The sequence below is a fragment of the Phlebotomus papatasi genome, chromosome 3, assembly GCF_024763615.1.
Source record: "Phlebotomus papatasi isolate M1 chromosome 3, Ppap_2.1, whole genome shotgun sequence".
In the NCBI taxonomy this organism is placed as follows: Eukaryota; Metazoa; Arthropoda; class Insecta; order Diptera; family Psychodidae; genus Phlebotomus; species Phlebotomus papatasi.
Window position 1 is genome coordinate 63,918,321 of NC_077224.1, and position 21,590 is coordinate 63,939,910.

Here is a 21,590-nt window from a genome sequence, read left to right on the forward strand (position 1 = left end):
GTAGATTAAATGAATTTAAATTAAACAGACAGGTTTTTTTTAAAGATTTTATTCACATTCTGCACCTAGTTACTTTAAAAGTCTGCCAATGCCAATGGCTCTCCGTTTTTATTAGCAGCCGGAGCAGCCGGAGCAGCCCGGAGATCGCATATTTTCGCGATCACTTCAAGCCGGATTTACAGCTTAGTGGATTTCTCTAACAGGATCTCGTGCTTACCTGTCTGCTCTCCATAGGTAATCATAATCTATTTATTAGATTATAATTTATTATAATAATGTTATTATTATTATACATAATTTATTTATTAATTTACAGTGAGTGGCCTCAACATATTTACTACATAGCAAATAGTTGAAGATTTGCAAAAAATTTCGTAGATTAATAGAACTTTCTACGATTACGCACAATCATTAGAAAGAAATAACTTTAGGTAGTCTAAAAAAAAGTATTTTCTCTATGGTTTAGGGGTGACCCAATCGTCCTTAACACTAAAACTTATCGATCGTTTTTGGTCGTTTTTCGATCAAATGACAAACCGCGGTAGGGTAGGATACTCAACAAATTTGTGTTGGAAAAGAGCAAAAAATTAAAATTTAAACACTGAAAAATATATTACATGCATATTTTAAGAAATTCATGAAGTTTGATAGCGACACTGTAGGGGAGACTGAGGCAAAAAGTAACAAAACGGATATTTTATTTTTTTACAAGTTACCCGATCACCTCCTAAATTTCTAATTAGCACAGTTTTATAGGAAATTTACCGCTCTACAACTCTGTGAAAGTTATTAGGTGAGATTCTTAACAATCTCACTTACTATAATCCTAACAAAATTTCATGTCCTCCGATCGCGCTCAAACTTGGCCAAAATGTGTTTCGCCACTTCCTGATCACGAATATATGGGGGGCTAAGTTACGTTCCCGGCCGGCCGGCCGGCCGCTCTTTGGAGCTTAATAGCTCCTAAACTAAAAAAGATATCGACTTGCGGTTTTCGGCAAAGGTTATATATCGCATGAAAATTGCAACATGGTGCATTGACCCCCCACCCCTCCTTCCGCCATTTTGAAGACCACCCTGTTTTTGTTTTCTCAATAGCTCCGCCCCTATGGCATCGAGCGGGCTCAAATTTTAGTATGTTATAGCTGGGCCTTAGAGCTTTCCATCAATACCAAACTTAAGGTCCCCCGACCCCCCTGACCCCAGCTATAAGGGTCCAAAAAAAATTTCTTAAAATGGCCATAACTCCGGTTATAATTGTCAGAATTTAAAAAATGAGGGCTTTTTGGAAAGCTCTCGTGAAATGCCACTTCCCCTTCTAACATCGCAAGTTCATAAAACCACCGCTAGGGGCGCTATTATTAAAAAGAAAATAATTAAATATTAAAAGTTAAATAACTCAAAAATTCCTTATGCAATCGGGCTGAAATTTTAGTATGTTGTAGCCGTTGATTATACCTATCAAACAAAAAAACCTTAAGTCGATCCATAACCCCTGACCCGAACTATAAGGGGTCAAAGTTCGAACATTGACCGGCCTCTATCTCCGGTTCTAACTAACATAGCGACCTAAATTTTACCTTTTTGGTTTCGTCTCGATGAGCACTTTCAGATGGAAGTTCAAAAAGTCACTACAGGTGGCGCTGTGATAGCGTCAAAATTCATCGAAATTCAAAGTCACTTTTCTCAAAAACGGCATTGTGCAAGTTAATGAAATTTTAGTATGTTGTAGTCCAGTCTAGGACGTTTCCAAAATGGTGCGCATGTGCGCTGTGGTTTCAATAGAACCGGAGATATGAGGGGTCAAAGTTCACGAAATTCAAAAAATCATATCTCCGGTTCTATGTGACCGATTTTGATGAATGAGGGCTTAAACGAAAGATCTCACCAAATGCTACAACTTTCTAGAATATTTGAACTTCGTGGGACCAACACCAGGGGCGCCACAGTCGAAAAACCAATTTCAATATCACATAACCTCAATTATCTCGACTGTCGCTAAACCGATTTTGATAATTACTTCGACATAATTGTAGAGGACATTTGTCTCTACATTTCGTCCATACATCATTTTCCGCTCAGACTATGCTATCACTCCGATTTTGCCGTTTAAGTGTGAAAAAATTGATTTTTCCCATAATAACGCTTTGAAATCACTCAGATGCCAATTTGACTGCCTCTACTCCACCAAGACACTTAAAATAGGGTTTTAAATGGAAAGTCCCACAAAATACAACAATTCTTTGATATAGTTGAAGTTCAACAAATGACTACTTGGGGCACTCTGGATGAAAAAACGAGTTAAGAAACAAAAAACCTCGATTATCTTGGCTTCTGAGTAATCGATGAGATCATGTTCTACGGCAAAATTATAGAGAACATTCTGGTCTACATTTCACCCATATAACACTTTTCTGTCAGTTCATCCAAATCCTTGATATTTTGGTTTAAATACAAAATTTGTACAATTTCACGAATTTGATTCAAGATAACTGAATGGCGTCTCCCAACTTCAGCTCTAAATCGAATTTGCATGCACTCCGAGTTAGCTCACGTTAAGAATCTCACCTACATAAGCCGGTTAGGATTATCTGTCCCTTTTCTTCTATTTTGTAAGAAAATATATTTATCGAGCCGTTTTCTAAAAGGTAATTTTGTGATCATTCTCAAAAATGCTGGGGCAAATAGTATCAGGCATAAGATACTATCACATTTTGATTCGTAATAATACGGAATTCCGTAAATTTAAGAAAAATACCTAGTTTACATATTTTCATAGGAAATTTATTCTTCTACACCTTTGTAAAACACCGTTTCCTCTGTCTGAGCGAGAAAAGCGCATTTTAAGCTATTTTACAAAAAACACACAAAAGACTGCAAATCGTTTGACCAATGCAAACAACAAACAGCGACACATGGCACTGACGTATCTTTCCACCGTGGGACATCAGAAATTGTTTCAGTTTTTGTTACATTTTGCTCCATAGCTTTTGTTACTTTTTACCCCAAGTGGTCATTTTTAACAAAAGAATTTCTGGAGAAAAAAATCTTTGTAAAATTCTAAAATTGATAGCTGATTCGTATTCAAAGAATATCCAGATAATTTGAGAAATATTCATCAGTGCATCAAATTTAACATAAGTAGCTAATAATAGATATCTTCTGCACGGAAAATATTTCAAAAATTAGCCTAAAAATTTCGATATTTTTTATTTTCTAAATTCCTTGTTCAAATTCTAACAAACTTACGACATTGAAGAAGACCTTTGGAGGCTATCTATGGAAAAAAATTAAAGCCGCTATCTTATTTATCTTGGAAGATATTGAGTTTTAAAATTTTCGATTTGTGACTTTTTGCCCCAGTCTCCCCTACCGTTTAAATATGTGTTAACTTTAAACCGGTCAATTTTACCGGGTCTTGGTAGGTTTAATGTTAAAGAGTTAAAAGCCTAAAATAACTAAATAGACCTAAGTTTGTTCAGAAACTCGGTAGAATTCTTATGTGAACAACTTCTGACAATTTGACTTCAAAATCGAATATCTATATAAGTCAGGTCATTTTTTAAAGATATTTCTATATTTAAAATATCATAGCACAATGATTGACCTTTTGAGAGTGTTTAAAAAGCCTTAGCATGAGTCTGAGAAACGAAAGCTTCTCAATTCATTAATTTCAGCCACACCCTAATATCCTTCGTCCCTTGAGGGGTTTCCTGAAGGATATTTGGGGATACATGGAATGTACTTCTATTTTGCTTGATATGATGAATGTTGTTCTAGTGACATGTCTTTTATATCATAAAGTCATCGGGGTGAGTCATACGTCAGAATGGCTCCACCCTTGGCACTCAAGAGGACACGAAGGGTAATTCTTGGCATTCACTCCATGAATCTCTCTCTATGCTATGCCATTTATAGAAGATGCACCAGAACGTTAGGAGAGTGATGTATGTCGTGTATAGGGGTAAAGTTCATGTATTGTTTCACACCTTCGACAGATGAAAGTAGACATGAAATACCTTATGCAATTCCTGGGTAAAATTTATGGGTATTGGCGCATTGCTGTACATGCCAGACAGATGATCATCTCAGATGCACCGAAATGGGGACTGTGGGGATATTTTAGGATATATACTGATGTGAACATGAAATGCAGAATATTCCTATATAATGTACTGTACCAGCTGTTGTTTGTACACGTCATAAATTAAATTAAATTGCATTTGATTAGAAACGCTGCAAGGATAAAAGCTCGGAGGTTGGGGGTGTAGAACCATAATCCTCTAAAATGAACAAAGTCAATGGATTATTCACATCACATTTCCAACTTCATTTATACCATTCTGTACATTAAATTCATATAGAGGAGAGCTTTCTCAATTAGCACACATTGATATTCGAGAGTCATTGGATTTATACATGTAAGTGATTATACTTAAATCAAGTTGCAACCGTATAATACCCCAATTAACATCAATTGCAATTAATCCATCCGGCACATTCAATTGTAAGTTCAATTGGATTAAGGAGGAAATATGACGAATGATTTTAGGTAAGTCCTTTAATCTAAATTAGCATGAATATGAGCGGAAATCTATTCATTTTATGTACACAGAAAAAATTGTTCGTAAATGTTTGTGAATTCCTATTGGGGACTTACGAAATGCTCGTAAATTGTATAACCCACAAAAAAGTTCGTAAAAGTTTGTACTTTTACAAACATTTGTTCTTATATATTTTTGTTTGCCGGTAAAAATTTACGAACAAATGACAAAATTTTCCGAACATTTATTGTGTGTTTACGAACATTTACGAACAAATGTTTGTAAAAGTACAAAAAATGCTCGTGAAGTGATCAACTTACAAACAATGTTTGTGAAAAAATACAAACTTTTACGAAGTTGTTTGTGGATTATACGATTTACGAGCATATTGTAAGTTCCTAAAAGAAATTCACAAACATTTACGAACAATTTAGAATTTTTTTCTTTGTAGAGGACTGAGTCAAACTCTCAAGACAGTAAAGTGTGAATATAATACAGGTAAATTTTAAGCAAGGGGTTGATAAACAGAAAAAGAAGTGCATAATTAAGAATAAATTAAAATATTAATAATTATAATGTTATTAAGATAATGAAAATGTTCCCAGTGCTGACCGGAAGATGAGGTTAACTTAAAATGTTGGCATGGGTAGACGTGGTGCAATATCGGCAATACAACTTCTGATTTATTCTCCATCATTATAGGTTTAAAATGATGTTATATATTAATTTCCTAAAATGTAAACAACATAGGGTTTTACAGAATTGAAAATATCGTGTTTCATGCTATTGATTTCCAAGAAGTATTACTGTATTTACAATTATTTTAGAATTTTAGGAAGCATCATGCAGAAATTTGTCTACACAGAAAAAAAAATTGTAAAAATATTCGTAAATGTTTCTGAATTCCTATGGAGGAGTTACGAGATGCTCGTGAATCATATAACCCACAAACAAGTTCGTAAAATGTTGTACTTTTTTCACAAACATTGTTCGTAACATGATTATTTGATGAGCATTTTTTGTACTTTTACAAACATTTGTTCGTAAATATTCGTAAACACAAAAAATGTTCGTAAAATTTTGTCATTTGTTCGTAAATGTTCGTAAAATGTTCAACAAGAAAACAAACATTTACGAACAAATGACAAAATTTTAGGAACATTTTTTGTGTGTTAACGAACATTACAAAGAAACTGTTTGTAAAAGTACAAAAAATGCTCCTCAAGTGATCATGTTACGAACAATGTTTGTGAAAAAAGTACAAACTTTTACGAACATGTTTGTGGGTTATACGATTCACAAAAATTTCGTTACTCCCCCATAGGAATTCACAAAAAAATAGAAGCAAAAAGAGGGGCGTTTCCGGTAATTTCCAGTGAAAATATTAGTCACATTAAGAGGAAAAACACTTTTTTGTTTTTGCCCAGAGCTTTCGATCCTGATGAGGATTTTCTTCAGCGGTCTGGAAACACAATTTAGTTGACCACTGAAGAAGATTCCCATCAGAATCGAACGTTCTGGGCAAAACCAAAAAAGTGTTTTTCATCTTAGGGTGACTAACATTTTCATTGGCAATCACCGGAGACATCTCTCTGAAGACCATCCTTAAGTTCTAGAAGAAAAGAAAAGCTTACGAACAGGAGGGTGTCAAAGTTACCCGCAAGGGATAAAGGCACCCGTACTAGGTTTATCAGTACTCAACCGATTTGAACCGGTTTATAAGTCACAGAGAAAAGATTATTTAATAATGCTAAGAAGGGACGGAAGGGACAGTTCTTTACTCTGATTTAAATTTGAAATTATAAATGACTTAATTCAAAGTTTTATATTTTACTTTTCTAAATTAAACAAAAAAAACCTTATTTGCCATATTTTGATGAATTTGGCAGCCCCTAGCAAGTACGCGATGAGGTGTTTGTCTAAAAAAGCAGCCAGCGGGTAATATGTAAAGGAATATTTAAACGAGAAGGTGCAAAGTGTACCCTGCGGTGCTTTATTAAAAGACGTGAAGGTAATTTGCAATTTTTCAAGCAAATTTTCCACACACTCTCCTCCATCTTCCTCATCCCAGACATTTCTGTCTGCAACGGAGCGTTAAGAGGAACACATCCAACGTGTTTCTCAGATTAGATGAGCACGAGAGAGTCCAAAGGACTCAGGGGAGTGAAAATGGTCGCAGTCGAGCGTGAAAATCTTATAATCGTAAAAGCACAGCATCAAACTAATCAGACGCGAGATGATAAAGTTTCCGTAATTCCGTTTTATATTCCTCAACATACACCTCTACTTCATACCACCGGAAAAATGGGTGGATTATACAGGAGAGCATATGCATTGAGCATTGAGCTATTTGTAGCACAGAGAGGAACCTTATGTGAGTGCTGTATTACATTTGTAGGAGGAAGATACCAAGAGGAAAAAAAGGTGAAGAGGCTCTCTGCAAGTATCAGGGGAAAATTTTCACTGAATTTGTACATTTCCCTTCTTAGTTATCATTCATGTTACGCATATTATATCGTATTAGAATATATCACTCTAGGACGAATGCTCCTACTTCCAATCTTACTGTTCACATATGTATCTTCTACTCAAACAGTCATCCACCTACCTACATACATCTGCACTCCAACATATCCTTTCATCCTTATCCATACATAAACACAGTGGCGTGAGCTTTTAAGCTCAAAATAAACGGCAATGTTGTCAATATTTTCACATTGGTACGTGTTTCTCATCTTTTTCACTATGGCTCAGAGTCAAATTTAAATTTATCAAAGTTGAAAAGAGGACTTCTTCCTCAAGCTCTCATTGATATATTATCTTTCAGATGGTGATGTTTCACTCTGTTTTCTTTTCATTTGCAATTTCATGTTTCAGAAATGTTAATTACTCCACTTTTGTTTGATGTATACCATTTTCAAATGTCTCCAACTCATCATTTCATTTCAAAATCCAATAATCCAATTGAGCATCACTTGGGTAAAAACGATATCAAAAGTTAAAATCAACATCAATGACTCCATCATCTCTTCAACATTGTCTTATTATCATTTCTCTTCTGAAAGAGAGAGGAAATAGATAAGGATAAACGTAGGGAAAAAGGAAAGGAGATAGATAAGGATAAAAGTAAACATAAAACTTTTACTCCCACTGACCAAAAATTAATTTCTTATTGTAACATATTCTTGAGATAATTCTGAAAAAATACATTTGCCAATTTAGCTTGACACGGTTCAAAGTTCTGTGTAATAATGTTCACTAAACTTAAATTAGCTTACTTACAAGTACACTACTATAGAAGGAAACAAATTAGCAATCTCCATAAATAAATTATGTAATATCATCATTTTGGTTAAATTGGCGAATTTGATATAACATAGAATTTATTGTACTAATTATACCAATAGTTTGATAAGCATATCAGCTTTGTATGTACAGCACTAGTTGGCGCTAATTTCGAGCTTATCGAATGCTCACCGTAGACTTGAAAACTTATCCAATCTGTTATACCCAGGCAACAATTATATACACCTTGGTAGATTATAACAGACCCTCCCAATGGGGGAAGAATTGTAACAGAAATCTCCCAATGGGGTTTAGGTGTGATTCCTTCATAATCACACCTATTGTGATACTCCGATTTTCTAAAAGTGCTCCGATCGAGCTGAAATTCACAGGGTATATGTTTTGAACGGGTCCCGGTCAAAATCCCGAAAGCCAAAATCCCGAACGCCAAAATCCCGAACGCCATTGGCTTTCGGGATTTTGGCCTTTTCGGGATTTTGGCGTTCGGGATTTTGGCTTTCGGGATTTTGGCTGCCACCGGTTTTGAACATCCCTGATGCCGAAAAGGGTAGGCTGCCATTTTCGGGTCCGGCCGGCTGTCCGGCCGTCCGTAGTACGAAATATCTCCGGTTTGGAAAGAGATATCTTTATAATTTTTTTTAAATATACCTACTCGCGCGTACGCCGATTTCTATGCTATTAGTTTTTTGAAAAATTGGTTCTAAAAACCAATTTAAAATCGGTTTTTCTAGGTTTTCTCGAAATTGGCCTATGCAATTTGAACCATTTTATGTTCGTGTAGTAGCGCTACTTGAGTAGACGAATTTTTTTAAAAAAATTGGAGATTGCTTCAGGATTTCTCGAGATATTTCAAGCTGAAGATTGCAATCTCTCGCTCTCTCCCCCTAAATATTTAAACGAATAAATAAATTCTTCCTTAAAATATCTTAATAATTCTTCCTTAAATAATTCTTCCTTTGTTATAATTTATACATTGAGTAGACACTGTCTATATATTTCGCGGGCCGTGAAATTTTTCGCGGATTTTCGCGGGTCGTGAAATTTTTTGCGGATTTTCGCAAGCCGTGAAATTTAATTGCGGATTTTCACGAGTCGTGAAATTTTTCGCGAATTTTAGCGGGTCGTGATATTTTTCGCAGAGTGAAATTTTGCACATATCAAGTCTGAAAGAGGCTCCAAATGGATGTAAAGTTTGAGGCCTCTATCTCTCATAGTTTTCGAGATAATCACCTTTAAAGATTTTCAGACACAGACGGAACGCGAAAAAAATTGAAAAGGGGGACGTTAGGGAAATACAGTTTCGATATTTGGATGAACGCGTACGTGACGTCATCCGAACGAAAAGCTATCGCGTCCGATATAATTGACTTGTATTTCTCATCCAATTTTCCTCATTAATAATGATAATAAGTTAAATAGAGTTTAAGAATTATTAAACGAAATTTGCATTATTTATGTATAAATATATCGTTCGAATTTGCCACAGTCCAAATTTTCAATGAAGGACTCGCACCTCTAGGGGAATGTTTGGATGGTTCGCATAGAGTGAGCCTTCAAACAACGCAAATTTTCTCTTTATTTGCAAAGAGCTAGTTCGTCATTTCTTAGCCATAAGATAGATAATTATTAAACTCATGAAACGGGATGAGAAGTGGTAAGTAAGCTCTTTGCAAACAAAGAGAAAATTCGCATCGTTTGAAGGTTCACTCTGTGCGAACCATGCCTACATTCCCCTATAAGCTGATCTAGGCTTATCACTGGCTTTGTGTCTGAACTAAATCTCTGAATTCATTGTTATAATACTTCCATACGTGTCTTGACTGAAATAGAGAGTCTGTTAGTCTTTCTAATTTATTTGGATAGGTTTTCAGCTTATTTTTAGGTACGTGGTGTTGGAAAAAATTTGCCTAATAGAAGACAAAATGTTACCATATAAAAAATAATAGTTGGAACAAGTAAAAGGGAAGAGAGGATCTGGAAATCATCAACTCTATCAAACTCGTCCGACTGCAATATTCCATGCTATACAATACAGGAATTGTGGCGTTTCTAAACAGTAACGACGTTAGAATATAACTGATAGTGATAGAGTTTTATTAAGGACATTTGTAATTTGCATAATTGTTAAGTGTTTGATTATAATGGGATCTTGGTCACAATAAGAGGATAGGCTTCAGACCTCTATCAAGGGTAAGGGGGGGGGGGGGGGGTTATAAAAAAAAACAATACAGGAAAAATGTCATAAAATTGTTTGTAAATGAATCGGCTCCAAACAGCTGAAAAGCCGAAGCTAGAGGAGAGGATAGTAAGAAATCCGGTCAGACTATCCCCTTACTCTGGTATAGCGATATCTTTAAGAAATTCTGGGGATTTCGGTTTCTGTTTGGACTGGCCCTCGGTTGTTTTTACGGCATCTAGTACCGGTTCTTTAGAGCCACCGGGCTTAAGGATGTCATGCTCTTTATGTATAGGCTACCCCCGGGGGTCCCTTGAGAGAGTTTCAACTCCAGGTTAGAAAATAAATTTCTTAACTCTGCAGTTCGGCAAATAAATGCATCAGTAGTACAAATTCCTCAGCAGAAATTAGCTTCAAGACGGTATCCTAAAATTCCTGCCCTCGATCACAAGGCTTCCTGAAGAGAAGCAACTATTTCCTGGCAGTAGGGAGCCAATTGGTCGCTGGTAAACCTTATATAATAGGATGCCGCTATTCTTAAGCCAAAAGGGAGATGCGATTTCTGTGGAACAAACACTCTCGTGCTGCTGGAAGAGGAACTCAGGAATCTCTATCGCAATCTGATTTATTTAACAAAAATTTACCCTATTTAGACAAAACTAGTTTTACCCCACTGAATCAAGTACTTAATTACTACGGTGAACTCCGTGAACTCATAATGCGTCATTGCAAAATACCATATTTTCCCTTTGGTTTTCCCAAATTTTCTTTTTTAAATTCTGAATAAAAGAATCTAACTGTTTGATATGGTTTGTTCAAACAATAGTCCTAGCGGCTTAACGGTTTGAATTATTCAATTTATTTGAGTTTTTATCATTTTCTTGTTACTTATAGACTCTGTACTCATCCATTCTTTCAACTTTGAATGAAATTCGAATCTAATTACCTTCAAAAATCAAATCAATTCAAAAAGACTGTAAGATTGAAATAATGCTAGGAAAAGCAAGAAAACACGTTCTTCCTGTAATACTAAAATTGCGTTGTTCCTTCAGAAAGCTTCTGATGTAAAGTACTTCAGCTCAGTTTTAATATGCTCTTTGTTCTCCGTTGACTCAAAGCGTAACTTCTGAGATAAACATTTTTGATTGGTGTGCAAAAAATATTGTTCATATTTTTGTTTTGAAAAGTATAGTATAAAATAAAATCAATAAGGAGTTTCGACAAACAATATTGTGCTGTTCGCAATATTCAATTTGTATTTATTTTAAATAAAAGCTTCTCTTGTTCTTGCTATTTGCATTTTCACATTCGACCCTTAACGTTTCGAATATACCTAGCAATTCCCTTCTCCAGGAGTGGATGGAAGAGTGCTTTTGTAGAGGAAACATGCAAACTCATGTCGCTCGTTTTTCTTTCGCCTACGTTGAGTATGAGTATAAAATGTTAAACTCCCTCCAATCCACCGGGCGAATGGATGAATCCAACAAGAGAAAAGACTTTGAATGGCAGGCCATAAATGACGAAGAAGAGTCATTTTCTCGTCAAGCTCCCATCAACCGGTGGAAAAGTAGTCATTTCGCTCACCCGCACGAAACTCCTGACATGTTTTTTTTTTGGAAGAACAAGAGGTCGTCATTTCCATCAAATTGTGGATTTATTTAATAAGATCTAGGCGATTGCGTGCGAGGTTTTCTCAATTCCAACAACCAAAGCTCAATGCGTGTCAGTGGGGATGGGTTTTACCGTGCTTTAATTAGGGTGTCAAGGAGACACGGACCCACGCACTTCCCTAAGCATAACTTGTGGAAAACTTTTACGCCATTGATTTTTTGTTTGCGTATAGAGATGTATGTTTTAGGCTTTATGTCCCCTCCTTAAAAGGTACTTTGGAATTGGGTTTCGAAAGAAAATGTCTCCCATTCTTTTATTACCTTTTCATCCTCATCCGCGCCACAATCGTAATCTCACCATCTTAGTGATCAGAGTTGAAGTCAGTCTAGAAGCAATTTTGAGATAATTTATTAGAAAAATAAAATTAATAAATACTAAATTAATGTGGGTATTTTGAAAGATGTTGGAAACCCAATTCGCATATCATTTCGCATTAGGCACAATATTAGGTTATCATTGCGTTATTTGAAATTCTCATTTTAAACTCAGAAATGGAAACTTCTTTTCAGGGTTATATTGCACAACAATAATATTCATCACAAGTAAAAATATCATAATTTTTGAATTTCATATTTTGAAAAAAAAAAACTTTTTGACTTTTCAAAAAAAATTTTTTTGTTCAAAAACAAAAGTTTAATACACATTTAGCACACATATATTTTTGAACATGTTTTATGGTTTCATTACTCTCTTGATTACTTTAAAATAGTGTATAGTAAAATAGTATAGGGGAAGTGTGCCAAATTTCGGCCAGCTTCTAATTTCGGTCACTTTCAGTGTAATTTCGGCCATGGAAATAAATTAATTAAAATTATGTGTGCTATCTTCGAATAGTCAATGAATTCATTTTGCTTTTAAATATTTATCCATTTTAGGATGTATTACCACAAATATCGTTAAATTTTAGGTATAATTTGAATTTAAATTGTGTTGTAAAAACTCAGTGTGGAAGAGTCTTACAAAAAATGTGACAGATCGATTGTGTTTCTAGCAGTCTTACGATTTGGGGCGAAGAGCAAGAGGTTTCCTTCGGTGTTTTTCATGAAAATCGATTAGTTTTAATTAAAGATTGTTTCGGTTTATGTTAATAGTGAATCAATCTTTAAATTCCGGATAAATTTTCCCAGCTGGATCCTGTATTTCGCGTAAAAAAGTATATACTTTGTGATCGTCTCACCGGTGAGGTAGTGTTGCCTATTCCGGCAACATCTTTTGCGTTCTTAAATTTCTTATTCATTTTGTGTTTTTTTTTTTAATTTCTGAGTTCTACAATGTCCAGAGAAAAAAACCATCGCTTCTATGAAAAAGATAAGGTGGAAAAGGCCTTGGAAAAGTTCATGCAGGGCAAATTGCTACGGGAATCTGCGCGTAAATTTGAGATGCTTCTCTTCAGGTCTTCACGACATATTACGCGGAAGATCCCAGGGCTTGTACGTCATATAAACGTATTAAACTAAATATCTAACTCGTTCTGTTTGACATTTTGAAATTTTCTGTCCGTTCCGTCACAAAAGATGGTCAGAAAAAAGGTGGCTGGTATTTCACTCAAAGTGGCCGGAATACTACCCAAAGCAATGTCCATATTATTATTAATTTTTCAATATTTTAGGAAGTGATTTAAAGAAAATAAAGATGATAAACTAGTTTTCAAGGTTCCACACAACCTTCCCGAAAAGGAAGTGACAAAAAATATCAATATGAATTAAAAATATTGCATTTCAAACTTAGGACTTCGGTACTTATATGCAACTATGCCGAAATTTGGCACACTTACCCTATATGTAGTAAATCGGAGGCAGCCAAAATCCTAAATATTCAAAATTCTAAAAAGGATGAAATTATATGGAGGATAATGTGTAGAATAATTTCATGGAATCGATAGAACGTAATAAGTTTTAATCGTTAGCCGTTTACTCGGTTCAGGAGAGGTAGTACCAAGTTAGTGTGACTTATCTTCTGAAAGGTCTCACACTCAACGAACTAAAATGTAATTGAAATCGAAAATTTTGTTTTCGGGATATTCTAATAACGAAAATTCGAAAATCGTATAATGAATATGTATATGAATTCACTTTAAGAAATAATTTAGAAAATATCTATGACGGGATATATTTACTTACTTAAGTGGCCACTTACGTTCCTTTAAGAGACAAGGCCTCCTGCACAACACGTCGCCATTCCACACGATCCAAAGTCAGCATCTGCTAGCGTCGCAGCACCCTCAGGGTTTCGAGGACATCGTCCACTATGTTTTTCCGTCTCGTCGTATAGGTTATAGGTTTATACGGATATAGGTTTTATATTATTTTAAAAGCGTGTAATCAATATGCAACAGAGAATCTCTTTGTGATGTATAACATGACTAACATTGCTTCCTATCGAGCAAGAAGTATTTCTTGTTCTACCCTGAAGCTTCTTTATCTAACGTTGAACAATACTACTAAATAATTGAAAAGCCGAGTATTATGTATTCATATTGGAGTTTTTTTTTGCCAAAAGACAATAACAGTATTTCTCGGATGCTATCTTAATCCTATCTCGATGATAAATTCCGCTTCATATACCGCCAACTCTGTCCGTGCTGAAGAAGTGTAAAAGTGGATTATGTTTTGTATATAGCATTTTGGAAAGGTTCGATATGGATATTGTGTATACGTCGTTGAAGGATTCTTCTATTTCATTTGATAGTAGACACATATAAATATGCAAAATGTACGCATATTTGGGAATTAGGGGCATTTACGTGTGGAGGGTCCTTGGAAACCTGTGAGCAAATATACGACTATATTCTACCGGCGCGGTCTAATGAGAAACAGCAACCCCTCAACACGGCACTTGCTACACAGCATTAATAGGCCGAAAGAGCGAGTGCCGTGCTCTAATTACAAAATTCGCCAGGAATAATTTATCGCTTTTAATTTACGAAATTACGGGAATTACAGATTTTATAATTCCCAGAATGGGGTATATGGACTACATACACAGCAATATACTTCATCACCCTTTTGGGAGTATGTTATTCCCCGCGAAATGCGCAAAATGTAACGCATATACGAACCATAATTTGTGTATTTTTGCCGGTGCGGCCTCAGCAAGAAAGTTGGGCATAATATTGTGAATGAATTTTCAGTTTAGTGCCCTTTCGACCTCATTCGTCTTCTCCCTTGACTCTCACCCATGGCATTGTAAGTGAAAGTGCTTTCTGCTCGATGTAACCCTGAAACGGAAAATGAATGTCTGATAAGGCTTCTGTCACCTTCTATTCTCTGTCTTACGTCTCAATGCCGACAGCCATAGGATTGTTTTTATTGCTCATGTTTGGAATATTTCCTAGGAAGAGTTCTGCTGTGTAATCCTGTGGATTGAGGTGACAGGTATACGGGCTTTCTAAATGTTCAAATAGGTTCAGAGAAAAGATATAATATTGGAAAATTACCAAGATGACATAGGGGAATGTAGGTATAATTCGCACAGAGAACCTTCAGACGATGCGAATTTTCTCTTTGTTTGCAAAGAGCTTTCTTACCATTTCTTATCCCGTTTCATGAGCTTAATAATTATTTATCTATCTTATGGCTAAGAAATGACGAACTAGCTCTTTGCAAATAAAGAGAAAATTTGCGTTGTTTGAAGGTTCACTCTGTGCGAACCATACCAACATTCCCCTACTGTAGCAGTTTCGAGAATGCTAAAACTCATGACATTGATTCTTTGCTCTAATAAAATAAAGCGTGTGCACGCTGAAATTGAAGGGTTCCTCCTACAGTGAGGTTGCATCCATGAAAATTGTGGAGCTTTTCTGGAAAAATAGTCAGGTTCTTCCGTATGGTATCATTTTCAATGATTGCGTTGAGTACTAAGTTGACCTCTTCGCAGTGATAGCAAAGGGAAAGTAGGTCATCATCAAGGTTATATCCAAATTATTAGAATCGTAATCGAAAAATGGCTCCCATAGCATATAAAAAGAACAAAAATATTTTTCGAAAGATAATTTAACTAGGATTTTTCTATGTTTTTAGTTTTTAATCTAATGGCTTCTCGCCGATTTCTCGACCATTATTTTTAATTCCCGTCATTAGATACTTGACAAGTCCTTCTCCGCGGTCACGGACGATTTTCTTCCACTTTCTTTTGATATTGGGCCAAATTCTCTAATTCTGCACCCAAAGTGAGGTTTTGTTTATGTTATTGTTTCTGGTAACCTGCAAAATCTGGGCAACACTTTAAGTGAGTAAAAATATGACAATTTCTTATCCGGAAGTAAATTTTATCACAAATTATTCAATTTGAGAGGTAAATAAGGCAATTTAACAAGTTTTCCAAACGATATTAGAGTGTTTTCTGATATCAAAAAAACATCAAAATATAACCGTGTCAAGTCCAACAAAATACAAAATAAATTTTTGAAATATCAAGAATTTATCAATTTGGGGCTCTATAATAATCGTTAGCTACAGTTTTATGCATATTTAAGTCGTTTTCGTGTTGTTTTTTAGCAATTTAACAATATTTTTTCACCCAAAACCTCACATTTTCTATGCCTTGTATCCCCTGAATTCCTGGATATTTCCTGTCCGGGTCACTAATAGGCTGTTCAGGGGGCCACAAAAAACTTGATTAGCTACAAAAACTGCTTTCCGGACAACCTTTTTGCACATAAAACACAAAAATATTCCTGTCACAAATAACCTTAAATTGCTGAAATTTATAAAAAAATCTGCATCATTTAGTACTTCCGAGGACGTCCTCGGACAAACATGGACAAAAAGCGGACAACTGTAGATTCTGTCTACAGACTTTAAATATAAAGCTCTTTTTTATTTAAACGATGTCAAATTAAATTACCTCTTTTTTTTATTTCAGTCAAAAAGTGTTTTAAAATATATGAGTGTCTTTTATTTATTTATTTTAGCTATTTTTGGTACTTCAGAAGCCGGATAATCCACGATATAAACTCAACATATTTATTTTTTCTTTCTGAGGACATTTATCGAAGCAATGGATGAATTACATCGAGGTTATAGAAAGGCCAGAAAATATCTTCGACTGACTGCCAAAGCATTTGAATTGTCTGATGCAAAGTAAATATGATAAATAATTTTGTTATTGCTACATTGCGATACATATAACCTCCCAATCACAGCTGGAGTTTGAAAAATTCGAAGATCAATTTATATCGATTTTAAAAGCCATACTTTCTCTATATCATAAAACTTAACTTGAAGCTTCCAGCGCTTATTTGGCCTTACCAAACCATTAGTGCGACTACTCATAGAGGATCTTACTCCACATGTAAGACAAGCAGACCGTAACACGAAGATCCCGCTAAACCTGAAGGTTCTCGTAGCATTAAACTTTTATTGCTCTGGGAGTTACCAAAAGCGCGTGGGTCAAGATTTTCTTACATGCTTGAGTCAGGCCTCTGTTAGCAGGATCATCAGGGAAATCAGTCAGTTAATTGCTCACAATTTGCTCAACAAATATATCACTTTCCCAAACACGAGAGCCAGTGCTGAGCGAACCAAAGCGGGGTATTTATTTTCTTTTATTTAGTAAATTTATAAGCATGTTAATGTTTTCCAACTTAGTTTTCAGGAGAAATACGGGATTTATGGCGTTATTGGCGTTATTGATGGTACACATATCCGGCTTTCTGGTTTGAATAGAGCTTCGGCTCATTCTTTTTTCAACAGAAAGAGATACTATTCTTTGAATGTGATGATGGTACGTAAAAATATTATATGATTTGCTCAAATTATAATTAATGAGATGTTTTATTTAGGTATGTGATTCTGACTGTTACATCTCAGCCCTTAACGCCAATTTCCCAGGTTCTGCTCATGATTCTCATATTTGGAGAATGAGCGATCTGAACACTTATTTAGAAAGGAAGTGTTACAGCTCACAAAATGACACATTTTTGTTGGGTAAGTATAAAAGGTATTTTAATGTGGTTTATTTTATAAGCGTAGATTTAATGCTCATTATTTGAGAGAGCTTGTAATTTTAGGCACTTTCGGAATAAAGTTAGACACTAAAAATAAATTGATTAAAATTATTAAAACTATGAAATTTTCTCTGAATTTACAATGAACAATATATTTATATTACGTTCAAATATTCAAATTGCTTAGAAGATTTAGAACATAAAATCCATTCAATTTTGAATTTTTTTTTTATTAAAATTGCTTTACTGAAGATGTAGTATGAGCAATTCTTTACAATCTCGTTTAGCAATGATATGAGAACCATGAGCAGAACCCGAGAAATAAGGAAATTATAAGGGTTGAGATGTAACAGTCAGAATTACATACTTAAATAAAACATCTCATGTACTATTGCAATATAGTCTGCTGTATTGCACTGCAAACTTAGAACATTAGTGCTTACATGCAACCTGTCCCAAATATTGAACATATCCGCTCCTGTATATTGCGATAACTAAACAACATCACTATATTCTGTCTTTTCAGGAGATAAGGCTTACGGTCTCACACCTTGGTTGCTCACACCATTAAGAGGAAATCTAAGTCGTCAAGAAAAGGCTTACAATAAATGGCATAGGACCGCGCGTCTTTCCATTGAACGCACCTTTGGAATCTTAAAAAATCGTTATCGCTGTCTTAACGGAAAAGAACGAGCTCTGCGATATAATCCAGAAATAGCAAGCTACATTGTGGCATCGTGCTGTGTCCTACACAACTTAAGCGTAATTGCTAGTCTACCACGAGTAGATGCAACAATGTACGGAAACGACTCTGAAATTCCAGATACTGCAAATGCTCGTATGGCTATGGATGTGTGCAGTATGGGACGAATTGTGCAGCGCCGGATTGTAAATATGATGAATCCTCATCTTGAATAGATCTCCATTTCACATAAAAAAAAACAAGAATTCAAAAAAAAATTATATTTCTCTACTATTACTTCCATTTCTTTTTTTATAATTCAATTTCCAAAATGTTTGTTTTTATTACAAAGCAGAAAGTTCATTTTTAGAAATTCACTGAAACAAAACAAAATGTCATAACTGGCCCATAGAAAACGCATAAGTCTCTTTCGGATATTCAGGTTTGGTTGAATGAAAAATGAAAATGAACGCCTCCTCGCTTTTCCAAGGTTTCAATGCGATTCTTCAATATTTTATTTTCTTTTTCCAAAGCCTGACAACGTTGTTTATATTCCTATAGAGGTTTAGAAAAAATTATTTGTCAGAAAATGTAGGAAATACAAAATTCTAAAATGTACGCAATATTGAACTATAAAAGAAAATTATGTTATGATGAAACATTAAAATTAACTGAATTGACTTTTATAAAGTATAAAAACAGTAATACACACTTTACTTATCATACCTCTTTAGTCGGGGAAGTAACTTTACTAGCAGTGCAAGGATCAGATCTCTTATCATTTCCGCCTGAGAAGGCAAAGGAAATCCTTGGTTCATTATTATTCGTAGTCATTTTTGTGACGCGGCTCGATGTATTGCCAAAGGGAGACCTCGTTTTGCCATATTGTTGATTTCTTTTAATCACAGACTTTTGACCATTATATGATCCACTACAGGACAAAGTACGACTGGATATAGTTTTTACATTAGAAGAACCTGGAATAGGAGCCACACAAGAAGGTTTTGTTGCAGTCTTACAGCTAGAAGAGCCTGGAGTGGGATTCACATAATGATCTGCTGCAGTATTCGCAAAAGACGGGCCAGGAGTGGGATTAGCATAATGATCTGCTGCAGTATTCGCAAAAGACGGGCCAGGAGTGGGATTAGCATAATGATCTGCTGCAGTATTCGCAAAAGACGGGCCAGGAGTGGGATTAGCATAATGATCTGCTGCAGTATTCGCAAAAGACGGGCCAGGAGTGGGATTAGCATAATGATCTGCTGCAGTATTCGCAAAAGATGGGCCAGGAGTGGGATTAGCATAAGAAGGACCTGATGCCTTATTCTCTACTCTATTAATTTTTGCTGTCTTTGGAAACGCCGGAAACGCAGTATTTAACGATTGATTAGCAGGAATTTCATTCGGAACAGAGTTGTCCGAAATTGAATTTTCTTCGTCTGAAGAATTATATGAAAAATTGCTGCTATCGCTTTCTATTTGCGCATCTGCAATTCGATCATGAATCATCTATAAGAAAATAAACATGCCTTTAAACATAGCCGAATTTAAATGCGCAAACATTAATTAAAATTTAAGTTTTACCTTGCTTAAATTAGCATATTTATGATCGTGCACTGCCCCCAACACTGTCGAACAATTTGCACCTTTTTGTAAAATGCCTCTTACGCGAGGAGCAATCAGAGCTATGATACGCTCTTGTCTACTAGTCAGTTGAGCTCCGCTCCCAGGACCACCCCCTGTTTCGTCTACATCTTTCTTAATCTTAGTTGCAGCTTTTTTTGCGTGACTTTGCATTCCCTTCCAGGTTTTGATCCATTCTTGACTTGTTTTGGGTGGCTTATATTTTTCCATCGCATTTAATTCACGAGCCAGCATATTCCAAGCATTATTCTTCTCCTCTTGTTTGTCTTCTGACATATTATGATATTCTCCATTGAACAAACAGAAGTCTTTTTCCATCTCAAGCAGAAGTCTTTCTCTTTGTGCCTGCGTAGCATGCCCCTACAAAGTATGAATTTATATAATAACTCTTTCATCTTTTTTGGGACTCTGAGTACCCAAAGCAGCATATGAATGGTTCAGTGAAAAACAATGTTTTTTTTAATTATTCAGAATTGATAAAAATCCTATTCTTGTGGATGATTACAAACTATAAAGATGTTCAAATGTAAGATATTTTTGTAGGACCTCAATTAGTTCCTGAGCGCAGATATTTTTGATTAAAAAAAGGTGAAATTGGCTTGCAGCATATGCTGCGGTCCGGAAAGAATTAAGGTAAAGGAGTCAGCCCATTTTCGCCATGTAAGCACTTTTTGGCCACCTGAGATAAAACAACCAATTTAAGGCATTCAAGAATAAGTAGTTCAACACTTAGAATATGTTGTACTCTAATATTCTAACAGATTATAACATTTATCAATTATTTAAAATTAATTTTAGAACAAGTGGCTAAAAGTATTGAAAATAATTGGTGAAAATGCATCTTTTTCCAATGAGATTCACTAAAATTCTCGAGACGTATCCTACATATGTAGCTAGATATTGCTTTAAAAAGTATCTTTATACAACAATTACAACAGGCGGCAATGGGGCTTCTCGGAGTGTGACGTTCTTTATGACTGTGGGGTAATTCAAATTACCCCACACTTGTGTGTTTGTCTGTTGTCTCCTGCTTCTAGCAGAGTAGAGGACGTGATGTCGGCAACCCTTCTTGCCATTGACGTGGCCCGTTATTGGGGCAAGACATGTGTAAATTTTATACCTCCACACCACGATTAATAATAATATACAACAATTCACTTAAGTCTGACAAAAAACTTCACATCCTACGAAGCCATTAAAGCTTAAGGATGGCCAAAAGTACTGACTCTACCCTACATGCTACATTATAGTGTCAAAAGAACAAACCTTGTAATTTTTGTCTTCTATGCACGTGTCTGTACTGGAGTCACTATCCCCCTGACGCTTTGTTTTTCTCTGACGTTTGGGAACTGATGATTTGGATTGTCCTCCAGAAAGTTTCCGTGGTCGACCCATATTTTTTCCACCTTTTAAAATATATTTTTAAGGCTTGGAAGCAAGACTGCACCTATTGCTAAGGGTCCGGCTGATGAAGTACCAAAATAATATGTAAACAGCTAAAAATAAAGTAAAATAATAATAAAATCACACTTTTTTTAAAGCACTTTTAGACTATTGTTCTTTTCTAAAATGAAAAAAAAAATTAAGAGGTAATTTAATTTGACATCGTTTAAATAAAAA

At 35.3% G+C, this 21,590-nt stretch overlaps 2 protein-coding genes across 2 annotated transcripts; one reads left to right on the forward strand and one right to left on the reverse strand.

Moving 5' to 3' along the window:
- Positions 1 to 16,565: 16,565 nt before the first annotated feature.
- On the forward strand, positions 16,566 to 18,729 carry LOC129807178 (putative nuclease HARBI1). The gene is made up of 5 exons (XM_055856269.1): positions 16,566 to 16,778; positions 16,923 to 17,228; positions 17,286 to 17,421; positions 17,480 to 17,624; positions 18,171 to 18,729. The coding sequence occupies exons 1-5, from the start codon at positions 16,696 to 16,698 to the stop codon at positions 18,560 to 18,562; spliced, it is 1,062 nt and encodes a 353-aa protein (XP_055712244.1). The 5' UTR covers positions 16,566 to 16,695; the 3' UTR covers positions 18,563 to 18,729.
- On the reverse strand, positions 18,616 to 20,246 carry LOC129806742 (uncharacterized). Its single transcript, XM_055855515.1, has 2 exons — positions 19,911 to 20,246; positions 18,616 to 19,835 (listed from the first exon to the last, which is right to left on the reverse strand). The coding sequence occupies exons 1-2, from the start codon at positions 20,244 to 20,246 to the stop codon at positions 19,047 to 19,049; spliced, it is 1,125 nt and encodes a 374-aa protein (XP_055711490.1). The 3' UTR covers positions 18,616 to 19,046.
- Positions 20,247 to 21,590: the final 1,344 nt, after the last annotated feature.

Coding starts and splice junctions, on each gene's coding strand:
- LOC129807178 (XM_055856269.1), top strand. CDS start 16,696: ATGGATGAATTACATCGAGGTTATAGAAAGGCCAGAAAATATCTTCGA. Junction 16,779..16,922: donor TTTGAATTGTCTGATGCAAA/GTAAATATGATA, acceptor CTTAACTTGAAG/CTTCCAGCGCTTATTTGGCC. Junction 17,422..17,479: donor ATTCTTTGAATGTGATGATG/GTACGTAAAAAT, acceptor TGTTTTATTTAG/GTATGTGATTCTGACTGTTA.
- LOC129806742 (XM_055855515.1), bottom strand. CDS start 20,246: ATGTCAGAAGACAAACAAGAGGAGAAGAATAATGCTTGGAATATGCTG. Junction 19,836..19,910: donor AATATGCTAATTTAAGCAAG/GTAAAACTTAAA, acceptor ATTTTCTTATAG/ATGATTCATGATCGAATTGC.